The following is a 24,524-nucleotide window of genomic DNA, read 5'->3' as shown; positions in this document are numbered from 1 at the left end:
GTAACTTTTTTCTCAAAAACACCATACACCTGCGATAGATGTTACATCAATTGCTGTTAAGAAACGGGCTTTGTGTGTTCGATATGTGATTGACGTGTCATAGTTTTGACACTTAGTGTGAGTTTAATTGTGAAGCCCGTTTCTCAACAGCAATTAAAGTAACATTCATCGCAGGTGTATGTTTTTTTTAGAAAAAAATACAAATTTAAGAAAAGTAACTACGCCACTCTGTTTCCTATAATGGATGGATGCCGAAGTTAACGGAATTCAATAAAATGGTGTATAATCGGAGGTTTAGCCTGAAGACTGAAGCTTAAACTAGAAATGAAATAGTGAGATGTATTTGTGACGATATTCGCTGTAAAAGATAAATAGCTATTATAAAATGATATCCATATTTATAAGTATTCGCAAAACACGAAGCTATGTAATGTAATGGGAAGCAAGGTCGAATTATTTACGCATGTTCCAAAATATACCTTATGAGTATATTCAAAAGTCTAATTTTCATGTACAAATTACTTATTTATTGACATAAATCACTGAAAAGTAGTTCGTATTGATTTTAAAATTAAAATCATTCGTGAAAGCGAAATTGAGTTTAATTAGATTGTAAGGTTGATTTCGGATTATTTTATTAATTAAGTTTATCTCAAATTACTAAAATACTACTCGTTATTATAACAAATGTTGCATTTTCTGTTAATCGCACTGTGTTACTATTGTTATTTAATTATTAATTTCTCACTGCTTTATGCTATAGCACTATTTTATGTAAATATTTATTGAGGTTATGTAAGAGTGATGCATTTAATGTGTGCAATATCAAGGTGGTACCGGTACACTTACCAAGCCGATTTTGAAATTGGGCGTATTCAGAAATCATCTCTGAAAAAGTCTTTTCTGTTCACCAGCCGGCAAGCGTCACATTTCAGGCCGTTGTGCTAAATGAAGTTACTTCTTCCCGGCTCCGTCGAACAATAGTATACACACCTTGGCCAGTAAACAATAAAGCATCAGATGTTTGTTGACCTCGGCTCCGCCTCGGCGGACAATTGATTACATTTTCTTACTTTACTGGTATGTAATCTTATTTACTAAAACTACGAATACCTTGTCCCATTTTCCCGAATTTTCTTGGTAAATGTACCAAATTAGTTTTATTACAATTGATTGTGATTCACAATTCGTATGGACCAATGTGAATAAAACTGCTATCATATTGTCTTACTCTTGTTTTTTCTAACCCTTTGGATCAAGTCCTTCAATCCGATATATTACTGTTCTATTTAATTTTATCAGACTTTTATTGGACAGGATATAGACCGTGATTACCTTTTTGATTTTTGTCGAGCTCCCGGTATTACGACGCAGTTACATGCAACATGATCACAGAAAACAAACTCGACAAAAATCAAAAAGATAATAACGGTCTATATCCCGGTCAATATAAGTCGAATGAAAATAACCGTGAATCATTCAAAACTCTTAATTTTATCAGCTTCCATACCAATTTAAAAATTCAAAACTTAATTTTATCAGCTTCCATACCAATTTAAAAAGAGGAAATGCAAAATGTTTTGCCCGAACCGAGTTAACTTATTCGGAGTTAAAAACAGGTAATTTTCAGTAGAACATTTATTTTCATAACTATGCATTATAATACAAGCAATTAATTTTCACACACATTATTAACATTTGTTTAATATCTAAAAACGAAACAAATGATATTTATAGAAAATATCATCCACGATGACGACCGCCTTGACTCGTAATGACATATTATTATAGGCTAGAATTGACGACTCAGCGCGTCATTGTGAATGGCACAAACTACACCTACGTGATACAAAAGTAAGGCCGTTTTCACATTATCCGATCCGATATCGGATGTCGGAAGAAATTCAATGGAAAAAATCCAAGATGGCGCCTGTAATGTATGGGATATCGGTCCGACATCCGATATCGGATCGGATAATGTGAAAACGCACTAAGCAGAAAAGTCTACTTTGCATATAATTATTATTTATAATTAATATATACTTACGTATCTACCTAATAATTAAAATAAAGACATTAATAGGTAATCGACAAAATATTGCTTGCTTTCTAAATATTGCCTTAGGTATGCCAAGTACTTACGATTGATAATGAATGATATATTTTTCTGACATAAAACAGAGATATCAAAGACGATAAATGCATATAAATACGATAACGTATATTATGCATACCTACAGTAATACATTATGTAATATCAAAACTGCATACTTATTTATATTTTTTAGTTTGATATGTGAAACACTTAAATTATAGTTAAATATTTGTTTCTAAGTCTAAGACACGTAACGGCATGGCAGACTAAAAATAGTATCTCTTTTAAGTCAATTTGTGTAAAAAATCTAAATGATCCAACAATGTTGTCACTTACTAATTCTACTCTTTTATACGCTGATTCTAAACATATAAAAATGCACGCAAGCAAGTTGATAAAGTAGAAACTATTTAAAAAAACACACGAAACTTTTAAGACAGTATATAATATGCATGATATTCGAGGTAACTTATTCTAAAAGCTTTTATACAGACTACATGATCAGTAAGGCACTCGGTGCATATAGCTCATTTTTTGGCCTACCTATAAACACTTATCTATAACAAGACTACTTTAAAATGTGATGACTGGAGGCCTATTGTTATTTTTTTTTAATTGATTTGAGAAGACTTTGACTCATACGAAACCACCTATTCTAGGTGAAAACTGTGTAAATGTGGTTAATTGGTCATACTTAATAAACAATTTTCCCCATGGGACTGATCATAATTCCACTAGTAAAAAATATACGTATATCATACGTTTAGTGGGGACCGATTTTTCAGTCTCGAAATCAGGATTTCGCCATTCGGAAGTCTGTGGAAAACGATTAAAAGCTATTTTTGAACAAACGAGCGCTCGTATTTCAGAATCTAGTGGCAATAACCACTCATTTTCAATTCTATTGGTAGTGTTTAAATGGCTACTAATAGAGATAGTTATTAATGAAAAAAATCACAAAATCGAATGATCGAATTTCAAAAATCTGCCCCACTACCCCAAATACCTATGACTGTTATTACTCAGGCACACAATTAAGGCTTCAGTAAAGGCACTTGATGATCCAGGCAATAATTTATTTAACATGTATGTCATCTATTGCTTAAATGTCGTATTATTGCTGTAGAACGCTAGGAAAAGTAAATAAATAGGTATTGCTAATATAATTGTTTTTCGAAGAACATCTCAACTTATCTAAGGCACATATATTTGTGGCTTTACATGACAGAAGGGCCCCTTGTGGTTCAAGAGAAATAAGAAGACGTTTTCACCAAAATTCCCAACTAAAATAATTTATGATAGGAGGACCCTTATCTAATAAAAGGCCACACGTATTTTAAGTAGCCATAGGTGTTGTTACCGTTATTTCGCCAATCAGTATTAATAATATGAAATATTCAATTTTCGAAATATATCATATTCTACCTAAGTGCATAAATTTCGCTTTAGTGAAATTAAATAATAAGTATAATTATTATTATTTCTTAAATATACATACATACATACAATCACGCCTGTATCCCATAAAGGGGTAGGCAGAACACATGAAACTACTACAGCTTCAGTGCCCCTCTTGGCAAATAAGGGGGTTGAAAGAAAACGAAACTGTGACATTGCAGTGACAGGTTGCCAGCCTCTCGCCTACGCCACAATTTAACCCATATCCCATAGTCGCCTTCTACGACACCCACGGGAAGAAAGGGGGTGGTGAAATTCTTAACCCGTCACCACACAGGCATTTCTTAAATATACTTTACACAAAGCAGCTTTACAAATAACACTTGGTCACAAGTCACAAGCTAACACCACACTATTCTGATCAGAACATTCCAAATATCGTCACTACTTTTAGAAAAACTCGTATCTCACGCTGTTCCTCAAAGTTAAAACGCAGTAAGTCTATATGCATTCCATACATACTTACTACAATTTTCTTTTCATTGACAGACGAAGATACAAGTTTTTTTCAATACAAAGAAAAGGGAAGGTAAACTAAAGCAACAGTTCCATCAAAAGGGCGTAATAAAGCATAGTTGTTATCGTGTAAATGAAAGAGAGAGCGAACGATTTATAGTTCATCGCTCGGCGACGAACTATAATAACTCGCTTCCGCTATCATTGCGTCTCTTGTAATTAAACAGAAGCGACCATCTTTTGTTCGTTTCTACCACAGAACTATATTTAGATAGAAGAAACAAGTTCATCTATTTGTATAGGGGCCGAGCGTGTCAAATTTTGTACTGAAGTTGTTTCTTGCCTGTAATTTTAAATATGTCTCAGGCTCTTGATTGTTCATAATTTTTGTGTTGTTGCAATTGAATATCACGTAACGAGGCATTTTTTATGTTTTGATTGACTTCAACTTACAAAAATTGACGCCCGAAGCTGCAAGCTGCGATTAAAGACGGACAACTCAGTGGATTTCACTGAGTTCATTTGACACGCTAAGTAGATACGTTTGCTTGATCTATGGTATATATGACATCTGTGGTTTCTACCAATGACAGCTTATAGCTTACTCGCGTTTGCTGGGACCAGTGCCTAAGTTGCGTAAAGTAGTTCAAAATACTGTAAAAATAATTAAATTGTTCGAGTTATTTTGTAACGCGCAGCCTATGTTACAAACCCAATGGTGACTTAAGGCTGTCATCCACTAATTATAGGCTCGCTGAGTCGAATCTCATTAATTCGCCTTCTGTATTTACTATGAAACTGCGTCTATTAGCGACAAGTCGTATTTAGTACCTGGGCCATTTTTTTCAAAGTGGTCCACCCCGCTTTTTTTTAATTGGGATTTTTTTATGTGGACTCCACTCAGAATCGCGAGCTCCTCCAATCCTAAAGAGTGATATGATGAAGAGATAAAAAGTGTCCCAAGGTTTTTTTCCCATTCCGTTACCATTTTTTCATACATTTTTGTATGGCGGTAACGGAAATGGAAGGTTTGAAAATTGTGTGGAAGTCTTGGGACATTTTTTTTCTCCTATCAGGATCGAAAGACCTCGCGATTCTGAGTATGAATCGCGTTACATAAAAAGTGGGGTGGACAACTTTGAAAAAAATGGCCCACCACCACCAGAATTAGCAGAAGTAAACATCAGGAATATACTTAGGTACACCTATCAGTATAATTAATAAAATTATTTGAAACATCAGTATTAGCATTACTCCATACATATTTATTTCAAGATCATGACGCATGACGTACGTGAGTATTTTAGATTAATTTCATCAGGGTCTACCTTATGCTTAATTCTGCGAAGTTCTCACCCATAAAACCGCATCTAACACAAATTCTTATAACAAAATAATCAAACCAAGAACCCCAGCTATAACAACAGCAACCGGTTGCCTCCAGTCGGCAGAGCTGGCCTTACACTTGGCCTGTTTAGAGGGCAGCGGGTACGGGACAGTCTTGTTCATCATCCAGTAGAACACGTCCGTGAGGCCCTGCGCCTTCAGCTCGGGGCCGACCACGTCGCGGATCCGCTTGTTGTAGTTGTTCAACCAGGTTAGCTGGACAAATTCACACATCGTTAAAAATAAAGTCTAACGATTTTTTGAGACTTATCTTCAAAGGTAGGTACAGTCAACCCATTGGAATCCTAGACCACTGTAGAACTATGTCATAGTGACGTTATAAATCAGATTGTAAGAAATCTCTTACTGCTTGTCATTTTGACATGGTTGTAGAGTGGCCTAGTGGTTCCAATTGGTTGACTGTACACAAATTCACTTAATCTTACGGTAATCTGATTGTATATTGCCGCTTTTTTACTGAAGCAGAAGGTTTAGTAGCTGTGTGCATAGCCGAATGCACAAACGCTCACGAAACGCTCACGATAATATCTCTTTCGTAGCTATCTATCTCTATCGTTGCGTGATGGCGCGACAGAGCCAGACTACATTTCTGCGGCGTTTCGGTGGCGTTTCGCGTCGCAGAAGTGCCATTCGGCTACGGGGCCTGTTCTATATGAAGGCCTGAGTAGACGCTCAATGCGGAGCTGGGCGAGCGTGCTATATCTATAGAGATCGTTATCAAGGTGCACTTTTCGTGGCAAACAGTACGGTTGGCTAAAAAAACAAATACTTACATTTAAATATTCACTTTGTTCTTAACTACAAAATAAATACTTACTTTCTTAGGATTATACCTCTACGATACAAAGCCTTTTCCGATGAACTATATATTTTTAAAACAATATAGGTACGTAAATGACATTAATTATGTCATAAAAATACATTACGCGAAGTGTAGACATAATTATTGTTTTAATCCAAATAATCAAATGCACTCTAGATAAGACCATCTAGAATTGTTATTCAAGTACCCAGTTCAAGTCAAAAGTAGTGCACGAAGCCAAATCTGTTGAACAAATTTTAGTTATTTATTCAATGTAATTTAGATAAATAATTATAAATATGTGTATATTTCATAATTTGTTAAGTATATAATGTTTTAAATATTTGTGTATTTGTTTTTTTGCCAACCATACTCTGCCACCAATACAGCACGCTGATAACGATCTTTATATATCTATATGCAGCGTTGACTCAAGACACTTGTATGAGCTGTCAATGTTTGTCATTCACGCCGCACGCCCAATATGAGCGTGCACCCAGACCGAGAAGGCTTGAACTCACGACTTTTCATGTAGGTAATAAATATATTGGCTTGCCAGTTAAAGGGTTAAGAAAATTAAATACAGAAACGTGCAGCACGAGACAAATATAATGATGCAGTAGGATTTGACTTCACGAACAAAACTTTTTCAATTATTTGACATCATCTGCATATCTCATGTGTATAACGTCTACACAATTGCACATCCCAACATTTCCAATAGCAAACATTCCGTAATCGCAAATAAAATCGAAGATTAGTTATTAAGGCATTGGTCCCACCAAAAGCCAAACCATTGGTCCATAGCCATTGGTCAAACTATGAGCTATCGGCTATAAAAACGAACGAAAGATAATCGCTGCCGTGTGTAAAAGAGAGAGCGAGCGATTTGTAGCTGATAGCTCGGCTACGAACTATAACTCGCCCGCGTTATCATCGCGTCCCTTTTATTTGCACGAGAGTGATTATCTTTTGTTCGTTTTTATAGCCGATAACTCATAGCTTATTCGCTCTTGGTGGGACCACTGCCTTATTCATAAATTGTTGGTCAGATCCCATAGAGTCAGTACGAAACTAACCTCATATTCCGTGAGCATGGACACCTCGATGAGACTCCGCTCGAACGGCACCAGAGTGGCCTCGGTGAAGTACAGGTATTCGTTGGACTTGGCGCCCACTTCCAGAATGTTCCCCAGCACGATTCCGAACTTGCCTGGCTCGTACCAAGCGGGCTCTGGGGAAGAAATAAAGGAAGAATTGTAATGGACACTATACGCGATTTAGGAACCGACATCCGACTAAGCTAAAACTGCAAATGCTAGAAAAAACTGTGAAAGTCATGAATATATAATTATGTAGTGTTTCGATTTTTGATTCGATTTTAGGTAGAAACATGAAGATGATTCATATTAGAACGCCCCGCCTACGGACTGACCAACGTTTGGAAGTGACCTAAACCCTACTACGCTACGGTAGGTGATTCGTAACATGTTCAAAACATAATAATTAAATACTAACCGACTGTGATAAAGTATCCTTCCGATAGTGTGTACAGGTTTTTGTCTTGTCTGTAGTCAACGACAACGGGGTCTGTAACATAAAAACATAATCAATAGTATGCGGTTAATAATCGTACACGACTCAAATTGAATGTGGGCACAAGCAAGATTGAAGCGCACATCAGCACAGCTTACGTCAATTTTTTTAATGAGTAGTGGTTTTCAATGGTTGGCAACAGCGCCTCAAGCGGAGAACTGTGTCATGTGCGCGTATCTCATAGTGCTTATAAACTAGCCCAGCCGGCTCAGCCCTCAGATTACCTTCTTTCCTATGGTTAGCTGCACCAACTCCGAAACCCGTGGGTCTCATATAATCCTGTATCGCAGCCCACAGCGGTGCGCGAGCGATAGGATCAGCATGTGCAGCCGGCAACGCCGCTGGTAGTTGAAATGTCGACAGAACCGCGAGAGAGCGCAGCACTGTCATGTAGTACTTATTGAGCTTATAAACTAGGCAAGCCCTCAGCTTACCTTCTTTTCTATGATTAGCTGCACCAACTCCGAAGCCCGTGGGCCTCATATAGTCTTGCCTCGCGGCCCACAGCGGTGCGCGAGCGATAGGATCTGCGTGGGCAGCCGGCAACGCCGCTGGTGGTTGAAATGTCGATAACGCCGCGAGAGAGCGCAGCACTGTCGTGTATGCACGACGCTCGCTGGCCTGAGGGCTGCCATAGTGGAGCGTGCGGGTCACCAAGGTTGTGCCCTCTGGAAATAAAACAACTCGTTTGCAGTTTCGACATAGAGGGTCGCGAAACACATTGTAATAGATTAAGAGTACCCGTGGAGTAGATGTCTACTTGAATATAAGTGGCGTTTTTATTAATAGAAATATCATAATATTACATGGCGCAGCCGGTAGGATTGTATACAATACAAATCGTGTAATTCACGACTGCGTGCAGATTTGTCAAATCAATACGATACAATAGTTTATTCGTGAACGAATCGATCTATATTGCCTGATAGTATATTACTAAAAGTCCAGGAAGAAAGTAATTGAGTAACTAGCTTTATTTTCCCGAATTTTGTTTCAGATATCTCAAATGCTTTAAAAGTAGCAGTAGCCAAGGTAGTAAAATATATTGGGTCACAAATGCAAATGTGTAAGAGAAAACCTAGTTTGTTGTTGTTGTTCTGGGGCACCTCCACAGGTGCAAAGGACCTTCATAAGCTCGCACCGCGCCTTCCTATCTGCTGGGTCCCCTCTGGCTTCGGTTCAATTCAACCTGACAGATCGTAGGTCAGAAGCTGTCGTTAAAAAGAACTTATTACCTATATATTGTCCTCCAGACTGTATCACCAGGGTAGTGTTGCTGAACACTTGTCGGTTAGACTGCACAGTGGCGCGGTAGTCCGGGTCAGCGCCGCTCGCGCCGAAGGACACGCGCGTGCGCATCGCCGGGCCCACGTAGTTGGCCTGCGTGGCGCGGGTCACGTCTACTTTCATGGCTACTGAGAGCTCGGACTGGCCTTTTACCTGAAATGCAATATATTTTTTTTACCTACACATTTTCATTACACTTTTTAAATATGACAATTGGTATATTCCTTGATTGTATCTGGGAGGGTTTAATAAGTATTTGAGCTGAATGACGCCTCATGCGTAGGTCTTGATGAAGATTTACGGACTCCCCTTTCATGTATTAGTTTATACCTAAGTACATACCTCTAATAATCCATACTAATATTATAAATGGGAAAGTGTGTGTGTCTGTTTGTTTGTCCGTCTTTCACGGCAAAACGGAGCGACGAATAGACGTGATTTTTTAAGTGGAGATAGTTGAAGGGATGGAGAGTGACATAGGCTACTTTGTCTCTTTTTAACGCGAGCGAAGCCGCGGGCAAAAGCTAGTTATGTATAATTAGGCAGTGGTCCTACCAGGAGCGAGTAAGCGATGAGCTATTGACTATAGAAACGAACAAAAGATAGTCGCTCTCGTGTAAATAAAAGAGAGAGCGAGCGATTTACAGTTCAACGCTCGGCGATGAACCATAACGGCCCAGCCACGACATTGGTCTAAGCGCGACAGCGGTGAGCGGCAGCCATACGTGCGAATGAAAAGTCCCATCGCTGTGTCTCGCTCCAATGTATGGCCGCCGCTCACCGCTGTCACGCTTAGACCAATGTCGTGGCTGAGCCGTAACTCGCTCGCGCCATCATCGCGTCTCTTTTACTGACACGGGACTCGAAAGCGACTATCTTTTGTTCGTTTCTATCGCTGATAGCTCATGGCTTACTCGAATTTAGTGGGACCACTGCCTAAACCTAAAGATTTCAGATAGGTTCACATACATACAGGCTGACGGAAGATGGAATGATGGATGGAATGGAAGAAAAAAGTAAAGCAAGTATTTTACAACATACGATCATTTAAAATTTGTGAAACCATACCATTCCTTGCAGATAACTGATTAGCGACCACATAGCAACAGCATCCCTCAAATGCGCCTTCCTTCACTTCGGCATTCGTCTTCTGCACCTTCAAGTACATAATAGGCGACAGCACGTAGGCTCTGTTCCGAGGCACGCTCTGGGCTATGGCTGCCGAGGCGCCTTTCTGGAATGTTCCTCCGGAAGGGATAAGGACTTTGAGGAGGGATGTAAGAGGAAAGGCAAAAAGGAAAAACCAGATGGGCTCTATGCTAGACGACGTAAAATACTTAATCATGAGATGGAAATTACCAAAGAAGTGGAAAATTGAGTGGGATAAGGGCAAGTAAAGGGTGGAAAACTGTTGACAAGACTTGAGTAATAATATAATATATATAACCGTACCATTCCTTGGAGGTAGCTAATAAGAGTGCACATCGCAACAGCATCCCTCAAATGCGCCTTCCTCATACACTTCACTTCGGCATTCGTCTTCTGCGCCTTCAGGTACATAATAGGCGACAGCACGTAGAACCCTCTGTTCCGAGGCACGCTCTGGGCTATGGCTGCCGAGGCGCCCTTCTGGAATGTTCCTCCGGAAGGGATGAGGACTTTGGCCTCAGTGATGCGCCGGAGGTCGGTGTAGATCATGGAGTAGTCTTTTATGCTGCAAAATATGATATAGAGTGGAAGTTACATCCAGTACACCGAGTTACTTAAAACTTTAGTTAAAACTGTTTTTTTTTTGTTTTTTGTTATCATCGTACTTGTTATGTGTTGAAGCACGAAGTAAAAACTCGGATGTCGTCTCCAAAGAAGACGCAAAGAATCAAATTCACTTTAACGAACATCAAGCACAGTACAGCCTTTGGGACATGTCACATTTAGCATATACATCGAAACAAGACGATGACTTATCGAGACTTGCTAAAACATGGAACAGATAATGTGCAACGTACAGCCAATATATTGGACGGTACAATATGACATTGAGATAACATATCCAAATATTTGGCCACAACAATATCAAGCACATCCCGGTAGCCACATCCACTGTTAGATAACATATATCCACCGCATTTAGGGTCACAGATATAAAGCATATGATACTTGTGATTATCGTTTATAGTACGAACGTTATCGGGCAGCTGGTTCTCACACACCCGTTCACTGTCCAATATGAATCCCAGGCGTATGTCCTGAGCAGTAAAATGTGTTTAGGGAGAAATCAAAATATCTCAAATTGGCGGAAAGAAGTACCTACCTACAGATTTAGCGCGAAAAGATTTGCCTTCGTATTGTTACGTTACAGGAACGCACAAACGTGTCATGCTATTTCAGTCAGTCTCAGTACAAGATGTACTAACATTGACTGAACTAGCATGATAAATACGAACGTTTCCGGAAAGAATACGAAGGAATCCCTTTTCGTACTACATCTGTATCTTATAATAATCCGCGTCTAATCTAATCGCAGTTGGCCTCTGGACGCTTTCATCTGATGCTTTCACTTAAATACAATTTTAATAAAGATGGAATACGCAAAAAGTAACTTTGCTCTAACAACAAGTAAAAGTTGAAAAAGTAAGCTGTGTAACGAACCTGGTACAATTGTTGTTGTGAATGGGGCAGTTGTAAACGGCTAACGCTTCGCGTACCGGCATGGATAGCTTGCCTTGTGGCACGTACACCTTCAGGTCCCTGGTAACAAAGAAAATAGTTATTTGTTATACAAGGGGGCAAAGTTGTATTTTAACGCCGAGTGTGGAATTGAAAAACGAGCAAGTGAAAGAATTCTATAGTTGAACCACGAGCGAAGCGAGTGGTTCGAGAATAGAATCCTGAACTTGCGAGTTTTTTAACACACGAGAAGTAAAATACATTTGCACCCGAGTGTAACACAAAACTTTTCCCCTCACTATAGCGAAGAAACTACAACGCAAAAAATACGTTTATCAGTGCTTCCAGTAGTTCCACAGGTGGTAAATCATCTTTATTACTAGATTCACCTACTTTTATCAATTTTACAGCAGTTAATTTGACTTTATTCAAGGTCAAATTACTTTACCCACTAGTGGATAAAATGCGTTTTTACCCGCTGGTATTAAAGGACAAAACACGTGTTTCCGAGCTAGTGAGGGGAAAAATATATTGATAAAAATAGATGAATCTAGTAATAAAGATGCCATGCCACCTGTGGAACTACTGGAAGCAGTGATAAACGCATTTTTTGTGTTGTAGTTTCCTCGCTATAGTGAGGGGAAAAGTTTTGTGTTACACTCGGGTGCAAATGTATTTTACTTCTCGTGTGTTAAAAAACTCGCAAGTTCAGGATTCCATTCTCGAACCACTCGCTTCGCTCGTGGTTCAACTATAGAATCCTTTCACTTGCTCGTTTTCCAATTCCACACTCGGCATTAAAATACAACTTTGCCCCCTTGTATAACAAATAACTATAATTATGCCTTGATAACACGTTACGTTACGGCGTGTAAAGCAGATCATGCGCGTTTAACAGGTCATCGAGAGTCATAATCACTGACTGGGCTCATGATACTTGGTTCTTTCCAATGCTTTAAGCAGCTTGAAGCTAGCAGCATACTGGTTCAATTGCCAATCTACTGGTTTGTCTAAGACGGATATCAACATAGCTACACACCAAGACAGATTATACTCCAAGTTCATAACTGTATTCTATAGGGACCATGATGGCATTACCTGGTGCTGACAACGACGAAGGCGTTCAGAAGCGGGGCGTAAGGAAGATCCCGCTTACGCACGTTCAGCAGCCAAGCTACCTCGTCGAGAGCTGTCATCATTCCAGGCCAGTCTTCAAGTTCATGCCTACATCCTACAGGGATCATGATGGCATTACCTGGTGCTGACAACGACGAAGGCCTTCAGAAGCGGGGCGTAAGGAAGATCCCGCCCACGCACGTTCAGAAGCCAAGCTACCTCATCGAGAGCAGTCACCACCATGGCATCGGCTCCGAGCACGCGGAGCTCATTGCGGACGAAGGATACTTTGTCTCGCCAACTGAGTCCTGGAGAAAAAGCAGTAAGTGACTATCAGAAACAATAAATAAGTATTTTTTTGATTTTATGACATCAATATAATCACAGTGAAGTAAATCGGTCACGAAGATTGACGTAAAAATGTGAAAAGATGCGTGAGTATGCATTGGTACAGATATGTCAAAGCAAACTTAGCATAATTGGAGGTGCAGGCATCAATATTGATCACTGTGATACTCCTAAAGAGACACACTTGGATGAGGAGGAACGACATATCAGTATATTATCAGGATATGACCAAACCTGTGCAGTCGTTCTGATGCAAGCTAGCCACGATCCTCAAAGGCTCCGGTCTTCGTCGTCCTGGCTCCGTCCCCTCTTTCCACGGCTGGTCTAGTAATGTCGGCACATGGACCAGACATATCCCACTTGGCTGTAAGTTCCAATGCTGACCTCACGGATATGGAGAAGACTGAAGAGATACTATTATCAGGTGTGACCAAACCTGTGCAGTCGTTCTGATGCAAGCTAGCCACGATCCTGGAAGGTTCCGGTCTTCGCCGTTCTGGCTCCGTCTCTTCATTCCATAACTGATCTAGTAACGTCGGCACATGGACCAGAGATATTCCACTAGGCTGTAGCCCCGTGGCCAAAGCTGACCACTCAGATATGGAGACGAGGCGAGCGTCGGCGCCGACGCGACCGGTGTGGCCGATGCGGGTCTGTAAAATTAAGTATGTGTAAGTCTGTACTCCAGTATAAAGGTTACTAAAGAAGTGACCACGAGTCGGTCGTATTTAAAGTGAAGGTGGGATTCGTTATAGCCTTATGGGGTCGTCATCAGTTTGGAATAAAGGCCAATGATGAGGATCTATACGGGGAAATTAGCTAAAATTACGGCATAATTAATGGAAGATTTTTTTTAATTGGAATATGTACGTTATAGAGCGAAGTTATTTTTCATCAACCCTCCCCACTCCTCCCCCCTCTGCGTCACCCCTCTACCCTCCCTTAAAGTGCCGAAAATGCGGTTTTTCTCGATTTCTGACAAAACTGTTGAAGATACAGAAAAAGCGCGTAAGAACGAAGTAATCCTTAATAAATTTACTACAAATCATTCATTGACACTTTGGTTCTAGCACTTATAGTTTTCGCGTGATCCATCACGAAAGTTGGTCCTTTCCTGCAATTTTCTTTAATGAATGTTAAGTTTTCGCCCAAAATGCATACGAAATCGTCGAAATTTGTTTGGGTGACGCAGAGGGGGGAGGGATGGGGAGGGTTGATGAAAAATAACTTCGACCTATAATGTACATATCCCAGTCAAAAAAAAATCTTCCATTAATTATGCCAAGATTTTCATACATAACTTTCCAGGAGCAATGTACTCGTACTAATCTTAAGAGATACCTATTCGACCTTCAAGAATGTTTATTGAATAAGCTACGCACGTGATAGTAATAGTTTTATTCTATTCACATGCCTAAGTCAACTGATTATGAAGCAATGACATTGGGGAAAGTAAAACAATAAAGTCTGAGGGTTAATAGGGTGTCCAATTGGCCATGGCCCGAGCACTACCTTGACCCATTTTAATTGACTATCAATGTTTAACGCCACACTTTTACGGACATAAAAGGATGGAGTTAACGTTACCCATAATAACTAAATAGGTTATTTAGTACTTACTGCAGTAGGGATGGTCGCGCTATCGTCTGTTTAACGAACTTATTAATATTAAAGCACGAAAGACAGAAAAAGTGTCTGTCTTACCAGCTACAAAGGATAATAGTACATTACTACAGAGGCCGGGACAAAGGTGGTTGCCGGCCGAAGACATATAGACATATAGCCGGATAGGTCTGAGGCGGGCAACCCCATTTCCCGCCGAGGTATGTATAGTGCTTTTCTCAAACATGGTATGAAATAAATAAAGTCTACTGAAAATAGTAACTTTGGATGGCTGTATCTCCTAAACGGTGCGTCGTAGCGCAAAAATAATCGAATTTTCGTTCCCCTTTGATACCCCGTATACGCTTATAAAAAAACAAAAAGTTAAAAAAAAATTCAAAAAAAAACGAAAAAAATTTTTTTGTAACAAAACGCACCCAAAATCAAATATTGTCTAGGGCCCGTACCAGTTGCAGTCGGCACGTCTATAAAGCCCCTTATAGTTTTTTTTTTAATTGGCTAAATACCTGGATGTTATGTCACAATTATCTGTGTTTGGAAATTAAAAAAGAAGACTTTGCCGGCCTTGGCCTGCAAGGTTTGTATGAAATTCCATTATCTATCAATCGTCCTAGCCGCACCTGCAACGTCATACTTCGCTGCCAATTATAAGGCACATAACATCAATATTTCATACCATGTTTGAGAAAAGCTACTTATATATAGGTAAAGACACTTATGTAGAACCTCACCGTAATCCACTCAGCGATACTAGGCTGCCCGGAGACATCAACATCAATAACTAACCAAGAGCAGGACAGAGAAGCCCTTGCTCTTCCCACATCACCACTGGCAACCCAGACTGCTAAGCTGCTTCACTTGTACTAGGGAAATATCCAGGCAAAGAAATTTATGTAGAATCTCAGTCTCACCGTAATCCACTCAGCGATACTAGGCTGTCCGGAGTCATCAGCATCAATAATCAACCAAGAGCAGGACAGAGAAGCCCTTGCTCTTCCCACATCACCACTGGCCACCCAGACTGCTGCTTCGCCTTGTGCCAGAACTACGGCAATACCGGCTCCGTCCCAGCCGCTGATGTATTGTAGGCGCCGTTCGTCCGCTGGCGGTTCCTCGCTCTGTAAAATATAGGATATGAAATTTGGAACTGTTGGGACTAATTGAAGCTTGCAGAACTAATGGGAACCGAGAAAGAAGATATGTAGCTATTCACTTTCAAATCGATTCCAAGTGTGGAAGATGAACATCCGTACACGCAATTTACAAAGAAGAAACACTTCTCTATTTTCTGTGTCGTTTGCTGGGCGGTGTTTAGATGAAGTTCAAATTCACTTGTAGAGCTATATGATCGTATGGGCTCGAGATGACGCCATCAGGCCCCGTAGCCGAATGGCATTTCTCCGACGCCAAACGAAAGCGATACGCCGCTGGCTCTGTCGCGCCAATACGCAAGCGCGATAGAGATAGATATCTACTAGCGCTTCGTTTCGTGAGCGATTGTGCCATTCGGCTAGCCACCCTGGGCTGTCAAGGCATGTCACGGAGGATACCGATAGCTGCCATAGATAGCTGGTTCTCGGAAAGAGCCACCTAATTTTTACCAAGACTACATACCAAGTGCTCGTCGCTGTAAAACACCAGGAACGCATCAAAGAAGCTGCTCATCTGCGTATACATCGTGTCCCTCATGGCTCTCCTCAGCCGCTGGAGGGGGCTCGTGCTGACGTCATCAGGGCAGGTCACGGAGGATACAGAGAGCTGGTTCTCGGTAGGGGAGGGCAGAGTGGGTAGCGTTGGTGGGGCCATCGTGGTTGTGACGTTGGTGGTACGGAGCACGGCTTGACATACTGAAAAGATACATAATATTATGTGTCATCTTCCATGAACCTTGGTCATTTCTGTACAATTTATACCAAAAATGTGCAAAAAAATCTATTTGAAATGATTTCAGTCCGGCAAACAACTGATAGTAAGAAAAGTCCAATTCAAATGTATATAAGTAAGAAAGATTTATTGCACAATATAAAATCGACTGAAGGCGTCTAAATCACCTAACATTTTCTGATGGATTTAGAAAACGGATGTACCTACAAATCCTATTTTCATAAAAAGTTACTGAACAGATTAGTTAAGTGTCTTATCCATTTCTCACAAATGCATAAAGTCAACATGGCAGTTAATTACAAACGATTAGATAATTGAGATTTATAAAGCACTCAAGAATATCGCCACTGCTTATTCTGTACTAGTCAATTTGTACTAACTGTACTCGTACAATGCCACCAAGCTTTTAGAAACATTACGAGAACACCATTGGTACATTACATTACAATACGATACAAGTGCGGAAAATAGGAAAATTTAAACGAGCATGATAACTTAAAACCTGTAGATAAAAAGTGACTTGCTGCCGCTATCCAAAAATAACTCCTTTTTTAACTCCGATCTTTTTTAGGGTTCCGTAGCCAACTAGGAACCCTTATAGTTTCGCCATGTCTGTCTGTCCGTCCGTCCGTCCGTCCGTCCGTCCGTCCGTCCGCGGATAATCTCAGTAACCGTAAGCACTAGAAAGCTGAAATTTGGTACCAATATGTATATCAATCACGCCAACAAAGTGCAAAAATAAAAAATGGAAAAAAATGTTTTATTAGGGTACCCCCCTACATGTAAAGTGGGGGCTGATTTTTTTTTCATTTCAACCCCAACGTGTGATATATTGTTGGATAGGTATTTAAAAATGAATAAGGGTTTACTAAGATCGTTTTTTGATAATATTAATATCTTCGGAAATAATCGCTCCTAAAGGAAAAAAAAGTGCGTCCCCCCCCCTCTAACTTTTGAACCATATGTTTAAAAAATATGAAAAAAATCACAAAAGTAGAACTTTATAAAGACTTTCTAGGAAAATTGTTTTGAACTTGATAGGTTCAGTAGTTTTTGAGAAAAATACGAAAAACTACGGAACCCTACACTGAGCGTGGCCCGACACGCTCTTGGCCGGTTTTTTTTTTAACCTGCCTTCCCGACAAGCTTCTAATAAACCGTTAAACACCACGCGTATTATTGTCACAGTTGCATGCACGTGATGTGCCAAAAGTGTATAATGGGGTAGTCGCTTCGGATACGCGACATTGCCGTCCCCCTCATTAATTCTATAAAACCCCTCAAGAAGGAGAAAGCGGCTAGCGACAGCGGCGTTCCCGGCGCGGGAATCTACCAGAGCCACATAAACCAAGCGGAGCTCGCCAAGAAAAGCTCCTCTAAAGCTCGCAAGAGCGACAAGGATAACAACGGGTGCGACTCTCCCTCTCGTTCTCGCGCTGGGGGATCCTTTTTTGCTCCCTTTGCGTAAGGGGCGTAGCCGCGTCAATCAACAGTTTCAAAACAATTTATGATGTTGCTTTGTTCTGAGGTTTTACTCAATGTATAAAAATAGATAAAATGTTATTACAATCATAAATATCCTTCACCAATCAAGTGCAGGATGAAAGTTCATTGCCCGGTGAGGTACCCAAGGGATGTGAATTCTATTGGAATGACGTCAACAAGTACAAGGACTTCAGAGGTTGTAAGGAGTCCTTTCTTCCTTACATCGTAAGTTTAGTTGGGCAATACTCCCACGCGCCTTAAAACCATCGAGGTGACATCGGCGCACACTAAGGTTGCATAAAAGAAAAGATACCATTTTGGAATTTTTACAAAGAATTCTTACATGCAATTGTAGCATTTATCAATACCATGTAAAGATGGAATATAATATAAAATGCATAGTCATATGCGTGATAAATCATATCATAAGTAACTTGATCTTAAAGACACCCTACGCTACGTCATATACAAAAATAAAATAAAATAAACAAAAAATAAAAGAAATCTGTGTGGGCCCTCAGGTCGGACGGTATTCCCAAAGGGACGAAATATCCTGCGAGCTACCAAGGCATCATATTAATGTAAGAGGCTGTAAGTCCTGCCTCAAGGATACTCAAGGATACGGCCAACGACCGCCCCTTTGACATTGCAATGCACGCACAATACAATAAAAACACAAAGGCCGTATATGCATTTAAAACTAGTACCGAGATAGGATGTTTCGAGAGTTACAATGCATGCGACACAAAAGGTCGTAAGTACAAGACAGTTGGTGCGGAGATCGGACGTTTTGAAGGTTAGATGCAGTGAGTCATGAGAGAGAGATGTGACAACGGTGACAACGACCGATGATAACAATACAAGTGCATTATGCAAGTAAATTGCATTTTTACGCTTGCAGCCGACTTATTTTATTTTTGCTAATATTTTACAAATTATTTATCTTATTTATCTGTACTTAAATATATGAAACAGATATTTGCATAATTTATAATCAATCAATTCTTTATTTTGTTAAACATAGGTTACAGAAAAGGTGATAATAGTTATTTGTTATACAAGGGGGCAAAGTTGTATTTTAACGCCGAGTGTGGAATTGAAAAACGAGCAAGTGAAAGGATTCTATAGTTGAACCACGAGCGAAGCGAGTGGTTCGAGAATAGAATCCTGAACTTGTGAGTTTTTTAACACACGAGAAGTAAAATACATTTGCACCCAAGTGTAACACTTTTCCCCTCACTACAGCGAGGAAACTATAACGCAAAAATGCGTTTATCACTGCTTCCAGTAGTTCCACAGGTGGTAAATCATCCTTATTACTAGATTCACCTACTTTTATCAATTTTAAAGCAGTTAATTTGACCTTATCCAAGGTCAAATTACTTTACCCACTAGTGGATAAAATGCGTTTTACCTGCTGGTATTAAAGGACAAAACACGTGTTTCCGAGCTAGTGAGGGGAAAATACATTAATGTCAGCGCTATTCTATGTTTTACCTACTATGCAGGTGTACAACATTGTCTCGTGCGATTATCAAGCTAAACGTATGCATATCTAAACTAAAAGGATTTTTTTTTATTATATTTTATTTGTTTAAGATTGTACATTGAACAAATATCTCTTTATTTAAATAAAATGAATGAAGATCTACAGATAAAAAGGAAATCTAAATTATTTAATCACAATAACAATATTTTCTAAAATGCTATGTCAATGGAAATAATGGCAGATTAAAACAATAATACCTAAAATTTCATTACAATTTTCACAATAGATGTCAATTTAATACAATTTATCATATAGGTAATAATACTAATAATAAAATTCTAATACAATGTCGAGTCATTATTATCATTAATAAATTTATTAATCGTAGGCATAATAGTATTTTTCAATGAGGAATGAAGTAAATTGTATTTTGTATTAAGCGCTCTAATATGGTTTGGAATAGGTACTATTTATAAATGTAAATTGTCGAAAGCATGCCAAAGATGCTATTTCTCATTAGCGCTATTGCAACATTGCAGATTAAAAATTATTAAATAGTTTTAACGATATACATAATTTAAATAAGTGCATTTATATATTCGAATAAGGTACAGCGGGGCAAATCTTGACTGGAGGGCAATTGTAACTAATTAATTTTTTCCATTATTACACTATGATGTTGAGTTCTACATGTATCCACTGAACACGCCTACTATATATATTATGTATAACCGATGGACACTCTATTTAATAATGCAAACATGCAAACATTGTAAAACATGGAAAAAATGGACCAGTTACATTTGCCCCCCAGTCGAGACTAGCCCCGCTGTACCTTAGAGAATACTTGGTAAAGCACGATTACCATGGACTATGGAGCCAAGTTGTAGGGCTCTACCCAGTGTTCTCTACCAGGTAAAAAATATCACGGAAATAAAGTCGTACCTTTTAACATCCCTTCTATTCAAATCGAATCATTACCCGTGTCCTGTGTACCCGTAGGTGTCGTAGAAGTCGACTGTGGGACATGGGTGCAATTATGGCGTCGGTATCCTGTCACTTCAATGTCACAATTTCGTTTTATTTCATCCCCTTAATCGTTAAAAGTGATGGTAATGAAACTTTTCAGCATTTTCATGTGCTCTGCCTACCCATTTCGGGAATACAGACGTGAGTATAATACAAGAGGTACAAAATATAACTCCGTTCGAATTGTAATGAAAATGAGATATAATGTTATTGCAATAACATGTGCCGTGCCTAAACTTTCCAAGACTCTTCATAGATGCTGGACGACATTCGAAAAACTGCGGGGCACTTCTGGATGAGATTAGCCCAGGACCGGGATAAGTGGGGTACACGAAGGGAGGCCTGTGCTCAGCAGTGGGCGATTAATGGCTGAAATGATGAAATGATGATGTGTGGTGTGTGGGACATGGGACTGAGCTTTTTAATTTTGTTTCTAAAATTCCAAGTGCTTTCAACTTAACACTGATTTAAACTTTCACTATTATTACACATAATTATTTTTAAAATCGGGACTTAATCGCGTATGACTATAATATATTAAACTGACCTCCAACTTTTTAAGGACGGCGTTGTCCCCGTGGTCTCGGAGAAGACTTTTTTATTATGCTTTCAACATCTTTCGCTTAGTACCTACATTCAGATATAAGTGCCAATAACAGAACATTCGCGTATTAATTTTCCGCCACCGTCATAATAAAATAACCCATTACCATCACCACCCAAATAAAACCCATGTCATGGTCAATAACGCATAAAACTAAAACCTCCCTGAGCTTTCGGACGGGCGAAAGCCGGAGCTTTTCACCGCGCTTACGACCCAAAATGGCGTCGCCTACGAGTAGGTACGATCGGACTTTCGTTTTGTAACTTTCCCGACTTTGTCACCAGGATCACATGACCCTCAGGATCCCGTGTTACAAGCCAGTCCCTAAAGCTTTATAAAGGGATGAACAGTAGGGACATAAAGTTTACTAAGCCCTTTGTAACTTCGCTCTTAAAACTGTATGATAAAGCTTATATTGACATAAAATGCTGTCGTTAAGTTTCACTGTATTCCCTTAATCTCAAATTGAGTTGCAATACTTGTAACATATGGACATCCCTTTCATTCTCACACATTTTAGTTTGTTACATCAAAACATGTCTCTTTCACGCGCTTTTACATCATTAGGAAGATGATCTTCTAGAACTTTTTCTACAAAAGTGTACCTAAGCGATCTTGCTAACTTATTTTAAGATAAAATTGATACTTGATTTTGCTTTTTACCCTATCCTATTATTATACAAATTACTTAAGTAGGATCCTAGAATTAATCGGATTCTAACCTCAAACGGAAGATCAATGGAAAATCAAAATCACAACGACATCAACCAAAACGATGAGTAAATAAAAAAAAGTGCGTGTGCGTGAGAACAATGGTTTGCCCCCTTTTTCTACCAGGACATTATGAGCGGAGCAGAGATTCGGGCACAAACAATGCGGGGGTAACATTGTAGGCGGGACGGGACGTCACGGGATGCGTCACTAAAAAAAGTTAGAGAGTATACTTATAAAGACGTGACTTATTCTATGTGTGCTACGACTTGACGGGTTGTTTTGTTTTTATAACAGTTGCAATTTTTGACATGGCGTTGATGACACGAATGACATTTTAATATTATCATGGCACATGGCGGCGAAAGGGTTAAGCTTTCGCGTTCTTTTTATTAGAATTTGTAGAGTCGGACTCTAAGCTCTGTGCATAGTACAGTCGCCATCAAACATATCGGAGCGATCAAAGCTTAGGCCCTGTACCAATTGCAGTCGGCACGTCTGGAAAGCCCCTTATAGTTTTTTTGATGGCTAAATACTTAGATGTTATGTCACAAATATCCGTGACTGGAAATTGAAAAAGAGGACTTTGCCGGCCTAGGGCTGCAAGATTTGTATAAATAGTACATTACATCAGAGGCCGGGAAAATGAGGATTTCCGGCCAAGTGGGTAGGTATATACCGGATAGGGATACGAGGCCGGGAATACGTTTTCACGCCGAGGCATGTATAGTGCTTTTATCAAACATACAATGAAATAAAAATAAATGCTCTAAAGGACAATATTTTATAAAAAAAAGTTACTTTGCAGGCCTAGGCCTAAAAAATAATATGAAATCTCTTTACAGTCCTCTCGAGTTGTTGCGCCCAAAAAGCGATACTTCCCAGCCCATTGTAAGGAACGTAAAGACAATATTTCATTGCATGTTTGAGAAAAATCCATTAACGACACACCTGAAACTTCGCGGCCAATTTTCAGGAACATATTTGAGAATATCCTAACCTCAAAATTTAAATTTTTAACTTCTGTTTAGCAGAAACGTCTGTAATCGATGCCACTAGGCTTAGAATAAAATTTAAAAGTGGAAAATGTCTGCCTTGGGTGAGACTTGAACTCACGGCCTCTGTATCGATACTCCAGCGCTCTGCCAACCAAGCCAGCGAAATTTTCCACTACATAGGTCAATGGGGCATATGGGGGAGATATTTGATGTATTTGGTTTTTAGAGGAGAGGGAGGTTTTGTCTTGATATTTACATTATTTAACTCTTTAATGCATGACCTTGACAATTATACATACATATATTAAAATTTTAATTTTGACATGTTGTCAATATAGTCAAAAATATAAATGATGCATATACAATAAGGTTAAGCTAGCTAGCGGTGCCTAGACAAGCAAGAAATATCTATAGAAAATAGTACATTACGTCCGATAAATCCATACTAATATTATAAATGGAAAAGTGTGTGTGTGTCTGTTTGTTTGTCCGCCTTTCGCGGCAAAACGGAGCGATGAATTGTCGTGATTTTTTAAGTGGAGATAGTTGAAGGGATGGAGAGTGACAGGCTACTTTTTGTCTCTTTCTAACGCGAGCGAAGCCGCGGGCAAAAGCTAGGAAATAATAAATAAATATAAATTGTGGGGACACCTTACACAAATCAACCTAGCCCCAAACTAAGCAAAGCTTGTACCATGGGTGCTAAACGACGATAAACATACTTATGGGTACTTATACACCGTGTTTTTTTTGTTATCCGTTAAATTCCACACGTTGTTAGGTTCATTATCAGGAACCACCCTGTATATCACTTTTAGTTAAATTCGCAAAAAATTTTTTTTTCATCGTTTTTATACATAATAAATGAATTAATCAGTGTGAGAGACCCTTAAGGATAACATTTAAGTCAGTGTCAAGTGATTGACGGCACATGTCAAAACAAATAACATTAGGGAGTGGTAAAGGCACGTGTTCAGTAATTATTTTTATTTTTTTAATAACTCGGTAACCGTAAGAGTTAAGACGCTAGTTTTTTTAGAGAAATTAATTGTATTTGATCTAAAGAACCTTCCCTCAAAGTTAACGGAATTCAATAAAAACAGGGTGTATACATAGAAAACATCTATGACTCAGGAACAAATATCTGTGCTCATCACACAAATAAATGTCCTTACCGGGATCGAACCCGGGACCGCGGCTTAGCAGGCAGGGTCACTACGCACTAGGCCAGTTCGGTCGTCGCCGGGAGAGAAGATACCGGCTGAGTAGGCCGGTATATCCGGAAAGTGATACGAAGCATGTGACGCCGTGTCTTGCGTGTCGCCGTCGCGTCTCATACTTCCATATCGATAAGGTTTGATTTCGTATGCGTCGCATCGCCGTCGCGCGACCATCGCGCGACCGTCGCCCACGCAAGCCATGGCGTAAGCCCTTTTCACGGCGCGGCGAGGCATGTATGTATAGTGCTT

At 39.5% G+C, this 24,524-nt stretch overlaps 1 protein-coding gene across 1 annotated transcript in view; it reads right to left on the bottom strand.

The window, feature by feature from the left end:
* Positions 1-4,476: 4,476 nt before the first annotated feature.
* Positions 4,477-24,524, bottom strand: part of LOC125242700 (xaa-Pro aminopeptidase 1) — a 61,206-nt gene continuing 41,158 nt past the window's right edge. Inside the window, exons 2-12 of the mRNA XM_048151595.1 lie at positions 16,470-16,702; positions 15,767-15,973; positions 13,669-13,885; positions 13,024-13,192; positions 11,751-11,849; positions 10,554-10,815; positions 9,050-9,254; positions 8,249-8,482; positions 7,737-7,808; positions 7,298-7,452; positions 4,477-5,611 (exon numbers count right to left, since the gene is read on the bottom strand). Coding sequence (XP_048007552.1) covers positions 5,393-5,611; positions 7,298-7,452; positions 7,737-7,808; positions 8,249-8,482; positions 9,050-9,254; positions 10,554-10,815; positions 11,751-11,849; positions 13,024-13,192; positions 13,669-13,885; positions 15,767-15,973; positions 16,470-16,702 — 2,072 coding nt within the window. The 3' untranslated portion in view covers positions 4,477-5,392. The remainder of the gene's footprint in view (positions 5,612-7,297; positions 7,453-7,736; positions 7,809-8,248; positions 8,483-9,049; positions 9,255-10,553; positions 10,816-11,750; positions 11,850-13,023; positions 13,193-13,668; positions 13,886-15,766; positions 15,974-16,469; positions 16,703-24,524) is intronic.

This window comes from Leguminivora glycinivorella, chromosome 3 (genome assembly GCF_023078275.1).
Source record: "Leguminivora glycinivorella isolate SPB_JAAS2020 chromosome 3, LegGlyc_1.1, whole genome shotgun sequence".
Classification (NCBI taxonomy): Eukaryota; Metazoa; Arthropoda; class Insecta; order Lepidoptera; family Tortricidae; genus Leguminivora; species Leguminivora glycinivorella.
Note: the sequence above shows the minus strand (reverse complement) of the source record. Positions and strands in the feature narration are given on the sequence as shown.